This window comes from Heliangelus exortis, chromosome 5, assembly GCF_036169615.1.
Source record: "Heliangelus exortis chromosome 5, bHelExo1.hap1, whole genome shotgun sequence".
In the NCBI taxonomy this organism is placed as follows: Eukaryota; Metazoa; Chordata; class Aves; order Apodiformes; family Trochilidae; genus Heliangelus; species Heliangelus exortis.
The window spans coordinates 7,156,609-7,180,234 of record NC_092426.1 but is presented as its reverse complement, the minus strand read 5'-3'; the positions used below and the strand labels follow the sequence as shown (position 1 = coordinate 7,180,234).

General features: G+C 40.9%; 1 protein-coding gene across 4 annotated transcripts in view; it reads right to left on the bottom strand.

Annotated features, from left to right (window-relative positions):
• Nucleotides 1-23,626, bottom strand: part of MTHFD1 (methylenetetrahydrofolate dehydrogenase, cyclohydrolase and formyltetrahydrofolate synthetase 1) — a 40,067-nt gene that overhangs the window by 3,556 nt on the left and 12,885 nt on the right. For all 4 annotated transcript variants that reach the window (XM_071745351.1, XM_071745349.1, XM_071745350.1 and 1 more), the window contains 18 exons: nucleotides 20,402-20,529; nucleotides 19,577-19,674; nucleotides 18,681-18,854; nucleotides 18,039-18,175; nucleotides 17,703-17,749; nucleotides 15,358-15,465; nucleotides 15,188-15,262; nucleotides 13,348-13,450; nucleotides 12,098-12,174; nucleotides 11,031-11,171; nucleotides 8,381-8,449; nucleotides 7,744-7,855; nucleotides 7,413-7,552; nucleotides 6,940-6,981; nucleotides 5,761-5,861; nucleotides 4,670-4,847; nucleotides 3,542-3,649; nucleotides 2,177-2,329 (listed from right to left, as the gene is read on the bottom strand). In XM_071745351.1, the coding sequence (XP_071601452.1) occupies nucleotides 2,177-2,329; nucleotides 3,542-3,649; nucleotides 4,670-4,847; nucleotides 5,761-5,861; nucleotides 6,940-6,981; nucleotides 7,413-7,552; nucleotides 7,744-7,855; nucleotides 8,381-8,449; nucleotides 11,031-11,171; nucleotides 12,098-12,174; nucleotides 13,348-13,450; nucleotides 15,188-15,262; nucleotides 15,358-15,465; nucleotides 17,703-17,749; nucleotides 18,039-18,175; nucleotides 18,681-18,854; nucleotides 19,577-19,674; nucleotides 20,402-20,529 (1,991 nt within the window). The remainder of the gene's footprint in view (nucleotides 1-2,176; nucleotides 2,330-3,541; nucleotides 3,650-4,669; nucleotides 4,848-5,760; nucleotides 5,862-6,939; nucleotides 6,982-7,412; nucleotides 7,553-7,743; nucleotides 7,856-8,380; nucleotides 8,450-11,030; nucleotides 11,172-12,097; nucleotides 12,175-13,347; nucleotides 13,451-15,187; nucleotides 15,263-15,357; nucleotides 15,466-17,702; nucleotides 17,750-18,038; nucleotides 18,176-18,680; nucleotides 18,855-19,576; nucleotides 19,675-20,401; nucleotides 20,530-23,626) is intronic.

Below are 23,626 nucleotides of genomic sequence, written 5' to 3'. Positions count from 1 at the left end.
ATACCACATGTACTGAAAAAATACAGGGCACTTCACACTATTTACTTACATGAAAAAAGTAGACCACATGTATATCATCAATCCCCTTGCAAGATATCCAATAAAACCAATACCACCCAAGCATGCATTATTTATTGCACCTATAGAACTACAAAAACAAAACAAACAAAAAAAAGCACAGACCACCACACCAAAAAGAGCCATTAGGTATTGAAAAAACAGAGTGGAAAGAAAAATTGTTTTCAATTCATCAGCAGCACCAGAAAAGAAACCCAAACTTAAATCTGGATATTTCCTTTAAACACTCTGTTTCAATAAAGTACAACAGATACAAGCCTGAGACAGAAAGGGAAACCACCAAAATTCAGAAGCTGAGAAAAAAACATAATATGTGATATACCTTTGTGATTAACTTCGGATAACAAGAATACTCATGTACCAGTGGTTAATTTCATCTCAAATTTCTCATAAAAGCTTCTGTACAGAGCTATGTATTTGCTGCATTTTCAGCTCACAGTTAAATGGATGCTGCCAAAAATTTATTCTGAGGCTAACACACCTCCTGCTGAATGGATTTAAAATAGTGATCTGATTCAAAATGCCCTGGATTGCTTCTCAAAGGGCCACCCCTTCCCTAGTTTTGTAGCAACCACAGAAAAATGATCTTCATATCTTCTGGTTAGCCAAAAGACTTGCTGTTAATTCTGGCAGAATTAACACCATGATTTACTACATGTCTGAGAAAACATGAGGAGTCTGGGAAGGCAGCAGAAAGGAAAGAGTCTAATTCCACAGAAACAGAAGACATTGGAAAAAGAGCCAAACTGTGAGTTTTAATGTCTGAAAACATCTTGCTCTTGTGTAACTCATTAATGCTGCATACCCTTTCCTTCTCCAGTACTTATAAAAAGAAAAAAAATCATCATTTGGATTAAATCTTGGCTTGCAGAAAATGCCATGAATAACAAGAACGAGCATGCTATCTTTCATTTTATCCCAAAGCACACATTACTCTTTAAGAACATGGATAAACCAGGTTCTAATCAGGATGTAGTTATTTTATTTACATTGGCTAATCTGGAAACCTTTAGCTCCCTCTTTTTTTTTTTTTTTTTTCTTTTCCTTCCTTTTTTCCTAAGACTACGAGAAAAAGATATGCAATATTTGGCTCCAGTATTTGAAGGAAGAAGGGATCAAACTCTTACATCAGCAAATTTCATCAACTGATGAATCTGAAAATCTTATCAAACCAACACATTACCGTGAAGACTTCAGAAAAAGGTTCAGGTCCCCAAAATAAGAAAATGAGCTGCTTGCTCCAGCTGCTCCATCTCCTAAAACAGTCTAGCAAGCTACTTAACATTTGCCCAGGAGATAAAAACTTCAGATAAAACTTCCAGTAGAGTCCTTAATCCTCACGTTCTTTCTTTGGATGCAAACCTGAATATTAGTTCATTATTTTGCAGGTAGCTCCTCTTTCTGCCAGGCAATTTCAAAGCTATTCCATGATCTTGTTTCCATTGTAGCTACTCTGTCCTCTCAGCTGACATTTTGCCAATCATGTCAAAGAACAGAAACTAAAAACTCAAGGGCACAGTCAAATTGTTGGAATTGATACAAGCTGAGCAGCAAATAGATGGTTAGCAAAACCATGAGAACCAAATGGGAGGGAAGACTGATAAATGATTAATAGCATAGGTCAGCCTTACTTTGGAGGTGTCTCATCAAAAGGTGTAAAGCTCTGGAAGAGTTGTCTTGTTCCAGCCTTATCTGCAGGTGTACACAGAGTTCACCTACAATTCTGCAAAGTGCTTTCATCAGGAATGGGAAGTTACACCAGCAATCAGCTGGCCCAAGGATTTCTCCCTTCCCTTCCACCAGACTGTAGGTCCCAGAGCTCATTAGCTACAGAGCTCAGCCTTTCCTCAGAATCCAGGCAGACAGACATGGGACCTGAGTACACTGGGGGCTTGCTGAGTATTCAAACTGTCAGATGGTCTATTTTGGCTTCCCTCTTCACCTTGAAAAAAAAAACTATTAAGGGCATCTAGTACACTGGACTGTTAAAAAACTGAATGTAAACAAGACTTTCCTGACCTAAGATACCTTTTGTACTGTCATACACATGAAGTTCTGTAACTCAGCCCATAGCTGGGGGTTCCCCTCACTCACGTACCGTTCCCACCAGTGGATACAGGAACCCAGCACCAACACTGGCCCGAATGTCACGGATGGGCAGAACAAAACCTGTGGGTGCTCCTTTTTGTTGTGGGTCATGAGACAACGACAGGTGAGTTTTAGCCATGCAGATGGGCAGGTTTCCAAACCCCTGGGAAAAGCAACGAGAGGAGAAATAAGTGAAAAAGCAGTAACTGTACCTTTACATAAATGTAAAATGTCTGTTCTGTCATTCCCTGCAGGCAGCAGACATCTTGTCAGGACATCCTACTCCTCACCAACTGCTTTATCCACAGCCCATCAGATCCACTGACTACACTGCATCCTCACTCCTTCTCTCAAATTCTACCCCTGCCCTCAGCTACACATCGAAGACAAAACCACCATGGCCCCCAGCACCTCCAAATGAAGAAAAAAATTAAGGTATGGAAACATTAGATACACAACCTTGATAGATAATTTACTTTCAACCCTGTTCCCAAAACATTAATTTAAACGGCTCAGAACTGGAGTTCTTGTTCAGTTAATTAAAAACATTTGATCAATATAATTGCAGGTCATAAGGAAGCTGCGATTACAGGCCTATGGTATTTTGATAGGCCTGTAAAGGAATATACAAGAAACACGAGAGCAACAAGCTATATATGCCAGTCGTAAATGGACTGTAAAAGCAAAATTATTCAAGCACACTGTAAACAAATGAAGGCCAGTTCTCACACTGCTCTTCTTTTCAAAGCCCTCTACAGACCTTCACTAGTGCAGAAGCAGGTAAATTCACAAGAACATCAAACTAGAGAAGAATAAAAGCAACACCGCAACCAGAGAACACGTAATTCAACAACCAGATGCCTGGTTCAAAACTTAAAAATGTAGACTTTTTTCCTCAAGAAATGTTGTATCACCTGTGGGACTCTTTACCCAACATAACTGAGACTGCCAAAAATCCATATAGGTTTAAAAACTGATTAAACAACTCAGTGCAACACAATTAAAAGGAAAAAAAAAACCCAAACAGACTACTTAGTACCAGTCTGACCACTTTTAGTTCCCTAATTCCGTGAAGAATTGGAAAGTACAATAGAGAAAGATTACTGAAGCCTCCTCCTGTTCTCTCCCCATACACTATCATAGATGTGCTATTTGGCCACAGATGGCTTCTATCTTCTTCACTAGAAGCCAGGACCAGTTTCACCCTCCCCATACCACCTCCTTTTCCTCCTCTGCCATAGCAGCATCCAGTGAGTCCTGGACAAGGACATGATTTGCGTGATGATTCCCTTTACACACACTTTCAACACCAAAGCTCAGTATAAACATTTTCAATTAAAAGCAGCACTGGTACCAGGTGACATAGAAAACTCACCTGCTTAGTGTACAATGTGACCTTCTCCTCTGCCTCTGGAAGGAGTTCAACATCACTTGCTCCGTATATCTGCCTTGCAATAAGTCTGATTTTATCTATAATAGGGAGCTAGGGAAAAAAAAAAAAAAAAAAAAAAAGACAAGCAGGTCAGCGTGGCCAAATTACAGTGAGCCATAACATCACAGCAGCTTTGCAGTTCTTCATACATGTCATGCAATGCCCATCTGTGGATACAAGAGCTATTCCTACTGACTGTAGAACAAAGCTATACAGTAATTTGAGGATTTTCAAAACACATTTATCTTGTTGCAGTTGTTTCTCTTGGTAAAAGAGCAAAACTAGCTTACTGTGGTCAGAAACAAAAAGAAACACAGCAATATTTCTTGCAAGCTGTGCTTACATGTTAATTACCCCCTCTGCAAAGGAGGCCTCTTTATCCTCTCTCAAGTCTAAGTCAAAATGCAGAAAAAAATAATCTGAGGGAATACAAATTGATAGTTAAATAAAGAGGTTAAAGGAGAAAGATTAAAAGCATCTGTTAAGGAGCTAAAACAGTTACAGTGACACAGCTCTGTATCTCATTAGGTTCTTGAATAGGTGCTTGCCTATAAAAGAGGATTCAGGCCATAACCTGGAAACTAACCGTAAATTCATTACTAAGTATTCTGTCAAATTTGCTTAATGTGCAAAGTCACCAGAAATACACATGCTTATATGCACTCTTCTACCCCAGCTGTAGTACAACTCCATAAGCCTTACTTGCAGACAAAAAGTAAGGTAACAGCTTTGGTCAGACTTGTTCCAGTCCATGCTCTGACAGGAATGCAGGTCTCAAGTCCAAGAGCTGAACTTCCCCCTAACCCTGGACCATGGCTGCCATGGCAGAAACCTGGTTTGTCATTGCCAGCAGATCCATAGTAGCATTTTCAGTGTCAAAAGCAGACAGTATTTCAATGGGTAGGCAAAACAAGAGCTGCCTAACCAGCTCTTTGCGACTGATGGAATAAATGTTACGTTCCAAAACCAAATTTCCTCCCAATTTCTCAGAGCAGCCCTTCACACAGCTAGTGAAACCAACTGCTCTGCACCTTATAAGCAGAATACCTCTGTAACACTTCAAGTTCTTACCTCCACATCATAGAGGAACCTGAAGTTGCTGGGTGTCTGAGATGCTCTCTGAACAGCTCGGGCCAGTGCAAGGGCTCCCTTACCTCCCTCTGCCCAGTGAGTGCACTCTACAGCATCGAATGCTCCTGCTTCCTTTGCCAGTTGTACTACAAGGTCCAGTTCAGCCTTTGTATCAGTCCTGTAAGGAGAAAAAAATTGTACCAGAACGCACACACAGTAAAGTAACTGGATGCTCTAATCATTTTTCACTCTCGTTGATACCATCCAAAAGCTGCCCAAAGAAATCACAGAATCCCACCAGCAGGAAGCTGCTGAGGGGCTCTCCACCACAGCCTTCTCCACCTTGGTGAAAGAAGCAAGAAACAGCAACAGGTAGTTCTGGAAACCCATGACTACTGACAGAGTAGTGTTCCAGACTTCCTGGGGCATCTGTTCTGTACTGGTGCAACTCCTGTTTTCAGCAGCAAACTCAAAAAGACCTTGGTACTGCTAATTTAGAGATGCTAGAGTCTGCTGTATCATGTGCACACAACAAGCTACAAAACATAACTTCTCTAAACCAGCCAATATCCATTTACTTCAGATGAGCAATCCTTAGCTGGCCACTCTGCTTCAGCTGGCATCAGCTCTTACACACCAGTTCAAAGCCCTTCTGCCAGCACAAAACCACACACAGATTTTACTTCCTGTGCAGCACAGTGTGCAGAGTTCAAAATGCTTCTTAGTGAGGCATAATTATTCCATACAGCAGACCACACAACATGGTCAACAGCACGGGCACCTCACCATCTGTTATGAGTTTAGACTCCACATGATCACAGACACCTTTTGTCCACAGTACTTTGGCCAATTATGGTATAAATGATGACAGATAATAATCACTGACCATAAAATCCTAAGCTAATTTAACCTAAGGTATGCATTTGAAATTACTAAGCAATGCTCACCTATTTATTCAACATCTTCTGACAATGCAAAAAGCTTCAGACTATACAGTGACTGTACTGAAAACATGAGTTTGTGTTAAACATAGCATATAAGGTGCCACGATTTTATTCCCATGTATCACTTCCACATCCCAGCTCACTTACTTGAAAGCATTGACAGCCACTACTACTGGGACACCAAACATCTGTGCATTTTGGATTTGCTTGTTTAGGTTACTACAGCCTTCTGACAACAGTTGAAGATTCTATAGAGAAGACAGCAAGAAGAAAGCACACTTTATCAGGGACAGTGAAACTTGTGTTCCATATCTGCTATGCCCACAGCTAATGATAAATATGACAAAATGGGAATGGAATCACAAAGATAAATCCCCAGTGCTGCTTTCTGAACAGTCCAGACCAGTGCATGCTCGTGGACTGAAGACAGGAAAAGGAATGACTGCTTCTAATAATTATGGATTTCAGCTGCCAAGCCAAGGTAAGAGTAATGCTTTTTATAATTTTTTTTAATCTTTTTTCTTTTTTTTCTTCCTTTTTTTTTTTTTTTTTTTTTTTTTTTTTTTTTTTTTCTTCCTTTTTTTTTTTTAATGTTACTCTTTGGAAGTTAATACCCATTCTCATTAACTCCCCACAGTAAAGCCTCATTTTCCACTCTGACACTCTTATGTATTTAGTACCATAGGCAGTGAATTTCATGCTACTATTCTGAAGTCTGTAGCAACAACTTTTGTTTTACACATATTTACATCCTGCAGCATCCTGAGAGACTACTCATGGAAATCCTGATTTCCATTTGCTATGCAAAGAAGAATCCATACAGAAGCTCCAGAAGCAAGAAAGCTGTAGCCATCGAAAAAGAGCCAGACCAGTTATCCAGGTGTACACAATCATTCAAGGCATAAGGACAGAAGCTGAGATTTTAGTTCACTTTCCTCCCTGTTTGCAACCAGAAGCTGCTGCTGCTAAGAAGAGCATAATTAGGAGGCACTCTGAATATTTTCAGAGACAATATTTCTGCCAAGCAATTACTCCATGCTGAGAGGGTCAGGGAACACAGAGCAGATATTACTATGAAATATTGGAGTGCACAGACATTTGCATGAGCTCAAGAGAAATTAAAAGGCTCTGAATACTTGCTAGGTCAAGTACAACAAATGCTTGAGAGAGCAGAACCAAAGTAACATCATTAAGAAAAAACCCCACAAACATTACACCTTGTGTAAGGCAGCATTCCCCTGGAAGATAAAAAAATGCACTGCATGACAGTATCATGTCATGACCACAGCTGTTTGGTGAACTGTTGCAACAGCTAAAGAAGGTTACCTCTTCCATGTAGTCCTTTGGTAAAGGTACCCCAGCAGTGACCTAGGACAAAAAAAAGGGAAAAAGAGAAAAAAGATTGAACTCTACAAGATTTTTGTACGCGACAGTAATTCATGTTTGATTCTTATTATACAGTGTCAAGAATCTACTCCAGGATGAGTCTTTTTCCTAACAAAAAAAATACAAGGAAAAAATAAATGCCCCCAAGCTGTGCTCACAAGTGGATAACTGTGGTAACATCACAAATGCCCCAGAATGCAAGCACTTCATTAGGACAATCAGGCAAGCAGCAGTTTTTATTGTCTGTAACATGTTACAATGAAGCAGCTTACAAGCAACAGGGACATAGGGATTCCTTTTACAACTGCAAGCCTGAAGACAAATTAAAAGCAGATCAAACCCTACAGGGCTTTAGGTGACTGGGTCAGAACAACAGCCCCTCAGGCCTACAGAAAATCTTGCTTAGTACTTACTGCAGGGCCTCCTCCATGCATTTTCAGAGCTCGGACAGTAGCAACCAATACCACCACATGAGGCCGAAGACCAGAATAGCGGCACTTAATATTGAAGAATTTCTCCATGCCTATGTCTGCACCAAATCCTGCTTCTGTAACTAGAGCAGGAATTGACAAAGAAGCTTGTGAGAGGCTGCTGGGTGGAAAAAGTCATGCTCTGATTATATAAATCAGAAGGCTCTTCCAAGACAAAAAAACAAGGACAAGTCGTGATTAAAAAAAAGGCAGATCCCTCTTGACAAAACAAACAAGAAGCAAGGAAGCAAACAAAAAAACCCCACATACTTACCAACAAAGCCATCTTTACCCACAAGCTTCAGTGCTATTTTGTCTGCCAACACCGAAGAATTTCCATGTGCAATATTGGCAAAAGGTCCAGCATGAACAAACACTGGTGTTCCCTAGAAAAGGCGGGGGGATGTGGGAGAGGGAGAAAATCAGAGAGTAAAATTTAGCAAATCTGTAGCATTTCAGGAGCTAAGTACTACAGTAGCTGACAGTAAAGAAATACGCTTTAAGAAGACAGATCTTAAAGCCTTCTGATCAAACATTTGTTATCAGTAATAAGGACCACAGGGCAAACAGGATTATAATAATCTGCACAAGTAGAGTTATTAATCCTCTTAGGAAAAGGATGGCTAAATCCCAGCAAGTGCATGCACAACATTTAGATTCCCAAAGCAGTTCCTGGCATTAAAGACAACAGAACAGAGCCACAGCAAAGTTTACTGCATTTCCTCACTAACACCACACACCACACACCAGTGGCAGACCTGGAAAGAAGCAAGCCCTATCCCCTCAACCTTAACCAGCAAACCACAGTAAACCTCTAAGCTCAGTAAAGCCTGTGCTGACTGTGATGAATGAAGTAAACTGGTTGCTTCTGGGCTCTGAGAATGCACATACAGCAAATCATCTCTGCTCACCTCTAAGGTCTGCATGAGGTTTGGTTTTATAGCATCTTTCATCAAGACAGCCAGAGCACCAGTCACTCCCTAAAAGAAAAAAGGGAAATCAGTTTCCAAATGTACCGAGACCTTGAGACAATTCCTATCCAGTGCTTTAGTCCTGGTGAGCTTTCTGGACCAGAACCAGCATTTGCTCTATACATAACTCACTCTACTCAGGGTGTGGCAGAATAATGACCTTCACATCCTTCTGCTGGGGGTAGCCTGTTGGTTGTGACCTTGCTTGGTCACCACTTTGTGCTGAAGGCATGAAGAATAATTGCTGCTTCAGTGCTACAGCAAGGATGGTAAACAATAGCAGAGAGAGAGTAACTCTTAGGTACATATGGTTTAATGCAGCCCACCCAGTGGCACAAAGCAAGGAGTTTTTCACAATAGTTGTCAGACACGTTGAAATACTGGACCATGTTCATCACTCTGGTGTCTCAACTTCAGAATTACTGTCTGTCTTTTGCTGGATCTAAACATACTCAGAAGTTTAAAGTCACACATATGTCAATGTTCTTGGCTTTTGCAGGCAGAGTTGTCGTGGACTTTTTTTCCCCCCTCATTTCAGCAATTAGGCTCTACATATTGACCTTAAAACGTCATAACAAGCTGCTGCACCCTGGCCAAGTCTCCTGTGCAGAAATAACTGTTAAAGTGAACCTCTGTGCTTGTGAGAAAGACCAGGCTGACATTATGAAAGGCAGACCCTGTTTCCTCTGAGGTGCTGAAAGATACGCTGCTGCAATTCTGCTTCCTGGAAAGTGAAAGCTTGGGATTTCATCTGCTTTGGGAAGAGACAGTGAAGGTCTGTTCATCCTTGTGAATGACACAGGCCACTAGAAACCAAACTGGCTGCTACGAAGCACTGGCAAAAGTAACTAGAATTGCTATCAAGAGTAGTGAGCCAAATGTTCCCAGCAATTATTAAAACCTTGAATCATGATTTCTTTTTTTTCCCCTTTTAATTTCAGCTAGATTGCAGCACTCAATTATACGAAATTTTTTTTTTCCCCAAGACATTCACTGCTTTGCTTCATTAATTTCAATCTTGCCACATGAAAGCTTATTTAACATTTAATGGATGAGCTTTAAACTTCTGTCATCTCCAGAATAATGAAAACTACAGAGCAAGATTTCCATGACGACATTTCAGGCCTGTGTCACTCAGTGGCATGTTCAATACATCCCATCTCTTAAAACCTGTAGCCAGTTTTTGATTCCACATATCTTCCCAGTTTCTTTGAGCTTGCTGGTGGCACACTCATGACATTGGTTATACCACAGTAGGACACAGACATCTTATTGTGCCAGTCTGGTCTCTGCAATCACCATGTTTCTGCCTGCATGAGTAGTATGTAACACAGCCCTAACAGTGTTGAAACGGACAGAATTAAACAATTTGTTTAGAAAAGAAAGGAAAATAAAAGACAAAAGAAAAAAAGGTAAAAAAAAAAATCAATATTAGACTTTTATCACCTGGACTCCACATAAAATTCAGTGCAACTCCCTACCAAGCACCATCTGCCCCCCAGTGATGATGGAAAGCAGAAGAGTCTCTTTTCCAGAAGAGTTAAACTCGGGTACATAAGGTTAAACCAGCATCATGCTAGCAGTAGGAATTAGGATGTCAAAGCTGCCTACAGAACTCTGGCACATGCCTTCCCTCATTTTCAACAAATGCCTCGCATAAAAACATTTACAAATAAATTGTTTCCAGTCTAGCCCCTTCTCCTGCAAGGCCAGAGTGAGGCCACATTGCTGACCTACTGCTTCTTAGGTTTTTCCTGGGAAGAAGTAAACCAAACAAAACCACCTGCCAAAACCAAGAAAACAAACAAACACAAACAAAACATCAAAAGCCTTAGTGCTGTGCCCACCTTGCTGGAAACACAGGTCAGGATACCCACCCTGTGGATTCTTGTCTCACTGAAAAAGTTTATTTTGAAAATTCCCAACAAACCCCATGAACCCCACATCACATGATTTTGTAATACTCTTGTCTTAGCAAAGCAGGCTGTGAAAAATCTGCTACACAGGACAGCAGTAAACACCAATATCATATCTCTATTGAGTGGTGCAATGGTCCTGAGCCTCTTCTCTACCTCGAGGCCAAGTGATAGGGCCTGGTTGACATCCAGGTCTCAATTCCCCTTTCCTTCTCAAAACAGGGTTGCCATCTTCAAAGCATTTATTGGAGTAAATGTCTGGGGCACAGGCTATTCCCCTGAAGCCGTGCTGATGGGCCATTTGGGGGAGAAACAGGATGGCCAGCATGATGCTCTTCCAAGCTCTTCTGAGTTGCACATATGCTTATTATCTGGACACCACCATGTATTTCCCCATTAATACTATGGTGATAGCTGCAACTTAACAAACATACATCACAACAGATCCTTTTTCCCTGCCCAGATCACATGGACACACAGACTCTCTTGGCATGGTGCTAACCACACTGAAGTAAAAAAATCTTAATGAACTCCAGGGGCTAAGATTTCATCTTTGGTCTTCTATACTTCTATAAGTCTTTTCTGTACAGAACTGTCTCTATGCTTTTCAATCTAAGGACTTTCAGAAGTAATAGGAAAAAAGTTGGCATTTAAGAACTGAGTCACTGTCTTACAAGGTCATCTGCTGTAACTGGTTGTCCTTTCTTGCTGGAAGCTACCACCATTCTGCCCAGTCTCTTTTTCATATCATCCAAGCCATCAGAGAGTGCTAGAACTGCCATAATTTCACTGCTCACAGTGATGTCAAACTGAGCCTGCAAGAGAGGAATAAAGAATATGAACTCATTAAGATCCCCTAGCAGTAATGTTTACTTCCATTTATTTCTTGAAAAAAAGGCCAATCATCATCATCAGAACCAAAAAATGGAAAAAACCCAGACATACCAATATAGAAGAAATCCAACGTATTACTCTCAGAACATACTTATGTGGTCATTTTAAGCTGGGTGTTTTTTTTTCAAAATTAAGTAAAAACTTACTGCATTTCTATTTCATGACACTCTCTTGGCACATCCATTAGTGATTCATGTATGGATGCTTAACACTAACAAATTATATTTTTGAAGACTAAGCTTACTCACTCATCTGACTATTACTAAACAGTTCAGTAAATGACAAAAAACAATTATCAGAATCTATAGGAAATGAAGGGTAAAATTCATGTGATATTACACAGACACCTCTATTGAAGCAAAGCACCCTAGGGACATTTCAAATCAATAGAAAGAGGCTTTTCTGAGAACAATTCATTTGAACTATTAATTTGAGAGTTACTTAAGGGATGAGAGGAATCACAGCACAGGTTGCCTAATTTACTCTATTGATTATATAATGAATCTAGACAACAAGCTCAGATACTGTGTCTAGTTCTGGCCAGATCCATCCCACCCAAAGCAGCTGCAGTGGTAAAAATTAGCTATTGCTATGCATCAAATTTACAGAGGGCATTTATGTACCCAGTCAGGGAAACCAGCATTCAGGAAAGACACATAGACAAAAAAACAGACAATAAAACACCACACTGTCAGCAAATCTAACTGCTTTGCTGAAGGGACTTTCTGCTTTATCTTTATTAACGTACTGGGGTAAGAGGTGGAAATACCTGGAGTTACAGAAAGTTGCTTTAGGACCACATTTTTCAAAGTATTCTTTGGAACAGGTGAGAAAAGGGAACAATTACCATTCGTGAGAAGCCTTTTTCTGTTAGAGACTGCCCAATAGTGATTTTCCTAAGGAACCTGTCATTTGTATCCAGTACTGCAAGAAATAGAGATGAGAAGTCACATTGCAAGTTGTAGGTCACATCTCTGCCCTATTTGAACACCCTGCTAGATCACCTATGAAGAAAACAGCAGTTTGAGATAACATCCTCTCCTGCAGAGTGGCAAATGCTACTCAATGGGATTCTTTCACAAAACTGAACTACAACAAAGATGCCCAGAGCCCCATGCAGACCCTGCACTGCATCCAGAGGGTTTCTACCTCCCTCTGTGTGTATTAACCACAAGTTAAAAGCCTCCTTTAAAAGCAGAGCTGCTAGTATAATCCAAATTGCTTTTTCACTATCATTAGTCAATGTGAAATCAGGAAATTATTACAGCCCAAAAGAAATAAAATTATCATTTTATGGGTGAAGTGATAAAATGGTCAGTTTCTACCATTTAGTGAGAGCACTTTTACACAGCCCCATTAACTCAAATTACCTTGGAAACACAAACTATCAAATACCAGCTTAGATTTGCTGTTCTTTACTACGTGCTTGGAAAATTCTAAGTATTTTATAAAATATTTCCCATGAGGCAGACTACTACAGCTCCATTTCAGGTTATGAAGCAAATTCTGGAGAACACATTTAACACTTTTTTTTTAATAAAATGAAGAAAAAGCAATACTCTTGGGGTCTAAATCAGAAAAACAGTGTCCATACTTGAAATTTCTTTTGCTAGTGAAATATTAAATCTGCCAGACGAGAGATTGATCTTGCTTTTAGGTACCTACAAATCTAAACTTTTAGATTTCTGGCCTTTATTTGATGTTTGTCCCCATCAGAGCAAGTGGGCAGATTAAATCATGGTTTAATCCTGGAGCAGAACCCTCTCCTCACTCAGCACTTTCTCAGTCAAGTGAAAAGGCTGTTGGCTGCAGTCACCAAACTCAATTCCCTCAGAGACTGACAAATCCAGAAACACAAATTTGGCAATAATTAGTAAGTCTGCTCCAAATTCACAAGGATTAAGATTCAAGCCCCTGTGTCAGACCCTTTAGGAATGGAATCCCAGCTGCAGGCATCAATCCCACCAAACACCCAGGAGAGGCCAGCCCTGCACTCCTTCCCATATTCCAATGAAACACATTTCCTGCTGCACTTGCAAATCTTTCTTTTGACACATTTTATCCCTTAATAATTCATTTATTTAATGGCTTTTTTACCTCTTTGCCATGTTATGGTGCTAGGGTCAATGTCCAGTCTCACAAATAAGTTGACTTCTTCCTTTGTCAAAGCCATAGGATCAGTTTTGTTTATGCCCAGTTTCTGTGGAAGGAAAGGACGTATAAAACACAAAAAGGTATAAGGAAAAGATTCACAGAACCTTTCACTGAAGAAACGAGACTTTGACAGCAGTGTCTGCATATTCATAAATAAGGAAGGGATGCCTTCTTAGTTGCTCTTCTTCTAGTGCAGAGCAATGTAAAATGATCTGTACTGGTGTGCACCTGGGAGCACAGCTTGCTGCTGGCCAGCTAGCAAAGGGCAAGGCAGACAATAGAGCTCATTAGGGAAGGTTGTCACCAAGCTCAGTGCAAAGCAGCTACAGAAAGAGTAAGAGAGAGAAAGCTCTGCAGTTTCTTACACGCCTTGTTCCAATCATTAGCCCCCCATGCTTACATCCATTTCTCATTATTCTGCTTAGGGTCACTGCACACAGCCATACGTATATAAAGACACTGCCTTCGGCACGCTGGTTAAGCAGCACAAAGGAGGAATTAAACAATTCAGTCACAAGGCTGTCAGCATCCCAGAAAGCTGATCCTGAACATGCTGAGAGAATGGGCAGTTTGCCAAGTTGCTTAATTGCGAGAAGAATTATCTCAAGAAGCCTGATACAAGTGCAAACTTAGGAATGAGGAAAGCGATGCAAAAAAGTTTCCATTAACTAGGCAGCAAAGTTGTATTTTTCTCCTGACGAAAGGCAGGGGAGAAGAAAATCTGCTCTCTTCCTCTACAAGCACATAATTTAGAAAACAACTTTAAAAAAAAATAGTCTTTTTTTCCTGGAGTATTAGCATACCATTCACACCTCAACATTTAATAACCAGAAGAGCAGTTAGAGTAGAGTTCCTTCAACAGTCCATCAGGAAAACCAAGCAACATGCCATTATTTCTTTGCTCAGCATTGGAAGCAAACCACACATTCTCCAGTGGCTGAGACATTATAGTCAGCTAAAAAATAGTCTTAGCTTCTCAAGTAGTCTGACTATTGCTCCTCACATCCAAATGGGCAACTGATCCAGCCTGAATATTGTACAAACCCTTTTGTTCTTGGAATGAATTCAGCAGGCTCCAGGCTGTCCTCCTAGCCAGAAGTTCCAAGCCCAGTGCAAAATTAAATTACTCCTCTTTTAATCCCCATTTTTTTTTCACAGGCCAAGGACGTGTGCTAGTTCACATTAATTTCTGAGGATCAGAGGAGCTGTCATCCACTCAGGGACTGCCATGCAATGACAGGGCTACTCATCTAACTGAGAATTTATATGGGGAGAAGAGAAGCAGGGAATTAGGGGCCAGCTGTTTTCTCCATTTTCCATGTCTGTTCAATTTGGATAAGGCAAAGAAATCTCTATGTTCTCTTTTTGCCGAGTCTTATGAATTGCCTTTTTTTTGTGCTGCATTATCTATGTAGCTGTCATGTGGGAACTATTAATCTCTAATTGTAACTGAGTGTAAGGTACAGAGACCTGTTCTGGTCCTTTCTTAAATGGCATTAAGGATACTGAATTGACACTATTAATAAGGGGTAGTAATCCCTTTGCCTCTTCCAACTGTATTATTCATACAGCATACAATAAGGACAGTTAAATCAATGCTTTTTGCCTTTGGGGATGCATCTCAGCTTTTTGTGCTGAACTTCTGAATACTTTATGTAAAAGAATAAACACCAGCAGAATGACTTACAAGACAATATGAGGGTTTCTGCATCCTAGATCTGCCTACATAAAGGATGAATAAGTGGAACAGAACCAGAATTCAATGCAAAACCTGTGAGCTTACCTCTAGTCTTCGGATCTGGATGTCTGAGAACTTCCTAACACCATTAACAGAGGGCACCAAACGGTTGTAGAGAGCCTTGCAGAATGAAACAGGTAGTTAGTTAGAACTGCTGGGACACCCAAAACACCTTGTCCAAAGTGGGATGGGTTCATCTTAAGAAAGGATGGTACCTGGTCAGTCTGAGTCAGCTCATGGAACATACGTGCATCGATAGCAGCAGCGACCAGGTTGTTGGCTGCAGTGATAGCATGGATGTCACCTGTGAGGTGAAGGTTAAACTGGAGGACATAAAACATATCAGTTACCTCAGCTGCAATTTTCATTTATTTCAATTCATCATAGACAGATGGAGAGAGAAGTATTAATAGCAATGTTAAAGTGGATGAGGGTGGAGGGGGAGAGATTGCTCAGTGCAGTAAGTGGAAGAGAGGAAAGAATTTCTCTAAAAGAGAAAAACGCCTCCCCCACATTTATGTCATTTTACAAACTTCCAGAATGAAGCTTCCAAACAGTTTTTTGTTGTTGTTGTTGGGTTGCCTTTTTATTTTTTTAATGAGAACAGTTCTCACAGTCTCCTTGACACCTCATAAAGTCATGGTATGGCACATCTGCATTGCTCCTCCCTCACCTTCCTTCTGACTCAACTCTCATGATTTGCACAAGAAGTTTCACACATTCACCAGGCTGAAGCTGCTGCTGCTTCCATAAAGGTATCTGAGCTAAACTGAAACTAGCAACAGCAGTAAAGCTGTGGCTGCACAGAGCTCTGCACAAGCTAACCACTTAAACACAGAGTAGGCACAACTTGTAGACCCCATACTACACAGTGACACTGCTAGTAGTTTTCTTGGTTCTACCTCACTTAAAGATAATTTGAGTGGGTTTGTCTACATGAGCTATCTGGTTGCACTGTAGCTACACCAGCAAATGAGTTGGGATATACAGCTGATGTGACAAACTTGTGCTATGGCAGCAGAGTACAAGGTATGGCTGAAACAATCTTCTCCTTCTGCAGCAGAGCAGCAAAGGAGGAAGATAAAAAGGGGACATTAGAAATAGTATGACATAAGACCTTGTGACAGGATATTGTTGAAGCCTTGATATTGTGATCTTAAAAAACAGATAGTGGTATTGGGCTTGTCTAGCAAGGTTTTGGTAGTGGGGCAGGGTGGGCTACAAGGGTGACTTCTGTGAGGAGCAACTAGAAGCTTCTCCCACATCTGACAGCCACTGGCTCCAAGACAGACCTGTCCCTGGCCAAGGCTGAGCCATCAACAATGGTGGTAGCACCCCTGGGGTAATATATTTAAGAGTGGGGGAAAAGCTGCTGTGCAATGGCAACTATAGCCAGAGAGAGGAGTGAAAATATATGCAACAAGAAGCAATTATTATACTTTGGTTCTGCAGAGAACTCAAATTTTTCACTTGCTAATCTTTTTTTAGGATGAAAGCTGCACGTATGATGTATTAAGGCCATTCCTGTAACTAGTGGCTCCAGATACTTTGATTTTATGAGACATGCATAGATTAAAACACCCCCACAAAAACTATGTGTATTTATACCATGTGGGTCATCCTGAAATGAAGTTCTTGAAGCCTGTTCAGTTCCAAGAGTGGGGCTGTTTCCCACTGCTGCACACAGTCAAGTATTTTGGCTCATCTCATTAATACTCCCAAACAGGAGAATATTATTTTCCCTGTCACATCTATCATTCACAAGTGTTCTCAGCACCTGAATAAATCAATATTCTGCCTCCTTAACATTTTTATCTTCTGTGGCCTTGCTTCATCAATTGGAACAAACAGCCCTTTCGATAATCTCTCCTTTTCTCCTTAGAATTGCCCTGTGTCAATCTATAGCATAGAAGACAAAAGTAGAATTACACAGGCAGTTACTCTGAGAGTTGAGACAAGCACAAAAGCACGTGCTACACGTGCCTTTCAATTCCCTGCCCCCAGACACAGGATTTTACTTGTTGCCAAGTCACGTCAGAAATATGCTGCAGTGCCAGCCCCCCACAGGCTGAGGTCTTTGGCATTTACTGATTCCCAGCTTCCCTTTTCACATTTCATGTTAGTAATCTAAAACACAAGCCCACCAAAATAGCTCAGAGGAAGAGCTGGTGACCACTGCTGCTGACGGAACTACTGAATATGCTTCCAAAACTTATTAAGTCATTATCACCTCCATTTCAGTGCTGGGAAATAGAGGCACAGGATGTACTTTGCTGAAAGGTATGCAGCTATTCAAGGCAGAGAATGCAAGGGAACAGGATCTGGGAATTCTTAGTTCTATTAAGTTCCCTGACCATGCAGTTACCTTTGTAAATGGCTGCTTGTTGGCTTGTTTTTTTTGTCTGTTTTGTTTTTAAGAAAAGCTTTGCTGAAATCAAGCACCCAGTTCTTGGGAGTGCTACACCAGGCCACAAACAAACATTTTTTAGGTTATCTGACTGCATTATCTCTTCAAGGTCTTTGAGCTGTATGTGCAATGAGGCTTTGTATAAGGAATTACCTCGTCCATGGGTACAACTTGGCAATAGCCACCACCTGCAGCTCCACCTACAGAGAGACAAGAGTCAAATCACACAAATAAAGGCCTCTGTGGTATTACATTTTTTTCCTTAATGGCTTTAAGAAGGAAGCTACTATCAAGCAGCCTCGTTTAAATACCAGCACAGCACTTGAAGACAACACTGAAGAACTTACCCAAGGTTTTTCATTCTTGAAAGAAATCAAATTATGTAAAACTGTAACCGTGATTTGGAATTATGTAGAACTGTGATGCATCAGAAGATTTCTTAATGCAAACTTTCCCCATTTTCTCCAGCTGCAACATAGCAGCTCATACCTTTTATCCCAAAGGTTGGCCCCTGAGAAGGCTGCCTAACACAAGCAAAGACGTTTTGTTGAAGGTGTGCTCCTAGGGCTTGAACAAGACCAACAGTGGTGGTGCTCTTCCCCTCTCCCAGGGGAGTAGGAGTAATCCTACAGTGAAAAAGCAGAACAGACAATGAAGTGGGTGAGACTCAAAACATTTATTGGTATAAAACAGCCACCCACTGATTGTACTTAATGCCAACTCGAATTCTGGATTGCTTTAGGCTTCAGATAATCTTCACCAGTTTGAAACTGGAATTAGATTGGCAAATTATCACATAATTGCCAAACACTTTCCCCTGAAACATCTTGCTAGTTACTGTTGAAGGCAGGTTGCTAGACTAGAAGAGCTCTGAGTATGGTTCAGGCTGCCTTCTGAACCTTGACCTGCAGAGTAAAACGATTCATCTCCAGGACAAAAATGTTAACCTAAATTCCCACTATTTACAAGAGACAAACCTATTTCCCAAACCACTAGATTTTCACAGTGTGATTTATTGAAACCCAGTGCACCCCATACAGTCACTTTACCAAAAGGTTATACAACAACTAAATAAAATTTATTTTCACCTCAACATAATGCAAGTGATGCCTCAGTTAAGGAAATACCTACCCAGTAACAACAACATATTTGCCATCTGGATGGTTTTTCAGACGTTTCAGAGCTGACAAGTGAACCTTGGCTTTAGTATGGCCATAGAGCTCCACCTCATCAGGGAACAAGCCAACTTCTTTTGCAACTTGATCAATGGGTTTGGGTATGCAAGACTGTGAGATTTCAATATCACTTAAAGAGACAAAGGTCAATTTATAAGTCACACTTCACACAAATTCTCCAATTCTGGACAGCATAAGCTACAAACACCCAATCTATACTTTAAAAGGAAAGCTTAAAACCCTCCTAGTTAAATGAATCGATTCCACTGATACTGTCTACAGTACAATAGACACATCCTCAGAGTTCACCCTTAAAAACAACAACAAAAAGAAACAAATCCCCCAACAAATTAAAAAAAAAAAAACCAAAACAACACAAACCCCACCCTAACAAAAAACTCCCCATACCAGTTCACCTCCAATCCAAGAATGCCTTTCTGTAGGCAATGTGCTATGCTCCCTTATGGTAGTTTGTATATTTTTCAAGTGCTCCTTGGGGACTTGACACCAACAGCTCCTATTTCAGGAGGCTAGGTTTTTGCCCTGTCAAACCAGATTTTTCCCAAAATACAACTATCTTGCTGCTTGCTGAATCAGCAACTACCTAGGTGACCTTAAGAGTCTGTGGAAGTCCATGTTTATGCCTAAATGTTATCAGGATGTCCCAAGCCAACAATGTTACAGCATTACAGGAGGTTATCTCTACTCCCTTAGCAAGGTCTCACAGTGCTTCCTCTCTGCTTCTCTCCAAACCAGCCATAGTCTACATGCCCCATATAATGCAAAGCTTGGGAATAGGAGTGACTACTGTATTGCATGAACACTGCCAGTGGCTTCATTTGAAAGCCTTACCTTGGAACAGGAGTCTTTGGGGAAAGTTGGTTGTATTGGATGTTCCATTTTCCAGGCTGGAACTTCTCCATAAAACGCTGTGCACTCTCCACTGTGCTCTAAAATGTGTATGAGAATCCATGACAGCAACCACTACTGGATGAACCATGCTGGCTTATAAATGGACTCAGAAAGGTTGTCCCTTCCCACCTGCCTCAGTTTGGGATTAACACAAAGTGTTCTGACTAAAGCATTCACTAAACCCCAGAATTATATTTTATATTATGCTCACAATTATCTTGAAAAAAAACCCCACCATATCTATCTATCTATCCATCCATCCATCCATCCATCCATCTATCCATCCATCCATCCATCCATCCATCCATCCATCCATCCATCTATCCATCCATCTATCCATCCATCCATCCATCCATCCATCCATCCATCCATCCATCCATCCATCCTCCCAGTGCATTGGATTCTTTCAGTTGTTCTGTGCCAGAAAGGTTTCTTAAGCAAAGCAGGAAAGAGAGGGAGCTGGCTTAATATTGTTATTCTTCTTTTTATCAAATCACCTTACAGACAGTTTTAGAATTGCAGCCAGAGCTTTGTAAGACAAGCCTGCTTCTCACTAACTCTCTGTCCTAACACTTCCTTAAGGCCCATCTTCTTCCTTAGTTAACTGAATCCAAATTGCTTGGACTAGAAACTGGAAATCCTAATCAGACCACTGTAATAGTAAGAAGAAAGAACCAGTTGCTCTGGCAGTGTGCTGATGGTCAGCAGCAACATACCCCAAAGGCAACAGGAGATAAAGGAGATGTTCAGCAGATGCCCACATACCTGCATTAACATGGCCACAGTCATAGGCCCAACACCACCAGGAACTGGTGTGATGTAGGAAGCTTTTTCCTTTGCTGTATTGTATGCCACATCTCCTACAACTCTTTTTCCACTGGGCTTTGTGGTGTCTGGAGATTTAAGGAAAAAGTATGTCAAACATCATGTTTCACCAAGCTGAAGTCATTCCCTCTGTTGGAGTAAACAAAACACAAGCTGCGCACTTAGGAAGATGTAAAGAGACAGAAAAAGTTAGAACAACATGACATTACAAGATGAAGCTGTTGTCATTCTTCTTCACTCAGAGAGTGCAAACAGCTCGTGCAACACATCTTCCCATTAAGTATCATTAGACAGATATCCCTTTCCTAGAGGATGCAATTGTTTTCTCAATAGCACGTGGACCAAGAAGCAGCCTGAAGATGACTTCAAAACAAATGCAGAAGGATCGAAGCACAGATCAAATCTCATGTCTGTGCAATAATAAAACACAAATGGGCCATACCATAGATATATCACCTGAACCATCCCTCTTGCAGGTCCTGCTGTAATGTTCTGATGGATTAGTATGGCTGCCAATTTGAAGGATTGGCATTCTAAACCTTCTAACCAATGGTCTAGAAGAGTGAGAAGAAATATATTTGACTTGTTCCAAAAGTCCAGGTATACATTTGCTCTGTTCCACTTTGGAGGTAATGTGGGCCTTAGTATTGGATAAAATCACCTGACTTTACAGAACCTGAAGAAAGAAAGTGATGATCTTTTCAGTTACTAATTGCCATTCTAAACATAACCAGTAAACACTGCAGTTCACAGAGATCAGAGTCTTGACCAAAGCACCCAGGTAGCTTAAGAGAGCTCCAGTAGAATAATCTCCTTTGTGTCCATCAAAAAGTTGCTATATCCTGCTACACTGTATGACCTGACAATTCAGAAGCAGATATAGCACTTCTTTTTTCCAGTAGTGATCTTTAAGCTCACTCGTGAAGAGAGAAAAAGATAAAACGCATTAGTAAACTAACACAGTCATCTAAGGAGCTTTCTGATTAAAGACAGAGCATATCAAAAAGAGGCAAATTTAAGTGGCAAATCCACAGATATGAGGATGCTAGGGAATTTTTCAGCAGTGTGAAAAGCCTGAAGATAGACTTAGTGCTGTTAAATTGAAATTTTGCATTGCATACAACAAGTGTATGTTTAAACAGTGCAGAATCAATAACTTTTACATACATAATAACTTTTACATACATTTGGTGAGGGGGAGAAGTAGAAGAGAAATCAAACACCCAAGCAGCTGATGATGATAAAACTGCAGAGGGAACAAAAGCAGCTCCTGCCAACACTAATTTTTAACTGCATTGTTACTGGCAATTAGCAGCTTGGATGTTTTGTTGTGTTTGTGTTTAAGCAACACTTCTTTTCCCTAAAGTTCAGAGCTTGAACAACATCACAGTTGCTAAAAAGTGTTTCTACAGCCTCTCTCAGCTTTGCTGCCTGAACTGCAGACCAATCTGGCCTCTAAGCCCAGAGCTCAGTTTAATTAAGGTTGCAAAAGGCAAATAACATAATCTTATTTTCTTCCAAGGATGCCAAGCAGGCTTACCAGCCACCCTGGCCAGGAAGACTCCCTGCCTAAGAATGAAGAAAACAAGAGATGAATTAGCCTCTCCAAACACAAACAGCCTTATCTGCTACTCAACACAGTGAAGAGCACAAGCCAAAAAAACCCTCCAGGCCTTCTCCATGCATCTGCACCAAGCACTGCTGCACACAACTTTGGAGCTATTCATTTTCATACTTTAAAATATTATTTTGAAGGAAAGCTCACTTATAACACTTTCTACCTCTTTCCAATATTTCACTTTCTTGATGCTCATCATCTCATAAAAAAAAAAAAACAAATTACAGAGAGTATCAGTAACACAGAGAGTATCAGTGACACTATAATAATTCCCAGTGGTTCTTTGGTCCAGTAGGCTCTCTAGCCAGATGGAACACATGAGAGAGAACATCGAAGGACTTTGAGGTCAAAGAAGTGAAGGACATGCCTGCACACATGGAATGAACAGGGATGATGATCTCCATCTATCTCCAGAGACAGCTGCATGAGAGAAAGCCTGAATGCAGCTTCTGAACCAGAGCTAATTCACAGTCCTACTTTCACCAGACAAGGGCTGGGAATATCCACATGACTCCCAACCAACTTGTGCCAATATACATGCAATTGTAACATGTCTCTGGTGGATATATGATTTCAAGCACACAAGGTAATACATGACATTTCTCTGTGAAGCAAGCATGAAGCCATGTGATTGCAAGTCTGCTTCCTTTTCTGGACACCACTGGGAAAGGTGTCTCCTGAGGGATTCAACATAATCTGATTTTATATGCCTGTGATACCAGCTTGATTCCCTGTACATGAAGACACAAAGTCAGGGCTTTCTATATTTTTCTAGCTCCTCTGGTGTTTGAAGAGCGTGGCACCAAGATCCAGAGGGGCTGATCCTCCTTTGCTGCTCAAGGTTCTCCTTTGCTATGGGATTTTGCAGCTCTAGCTGGAGAAGAACTTTGAACAGGGTTGCTTCCTCCATCAGGATGTGGAGAGGGACACTCCAGAGACCATGCCATCTCTAGGAATATCCTCTGCCAACACTGGTCTCCCTTCCTGTAGAAGAGCAATTTTTACAGGCCTAGAATAAGGCATTAAAAATATTTGCTGTACTAGCACTGCAACTTCAGGAGCAATGAAGACAAACAGATACAACCCAGTCTGGAAAGGGAATAAGATACACTTGTTTGCTGTAAGAGAGGTTTCAGAAGGTCCTCTCACTCTTTGCCAGGAGACCTGCAAGAAATTCTGTTCAGCTGTGGTATACATGTACACTAAGCCAGATGTGCCTAACCTGCCTCTTCCAGCCTCAAAACTGGCAGTCTTGGGAGTTCCACTGTCCATACAGAAGCACAACACTGCATTTGCATGGTGCTCCATGGCTACAGCTTTTTTTAACTTCAACTTGCTAGGCCTGCATGAAGTCCTGATATGTAAAATCATATTGGGATCTGCCTGTATAGGACACCTGGATTTGCAAATCACATCTGCACCTAGAAGGTACCCAGCTGAGTGCACTTACAGCTACAGTAAGGTATTTGAACACTAGGCTAGTTCTTCTGCAACATTCAAAGCACCATCAGAGCTAGCAGCAATATTCTGTCTGCACAGAGAAGGAG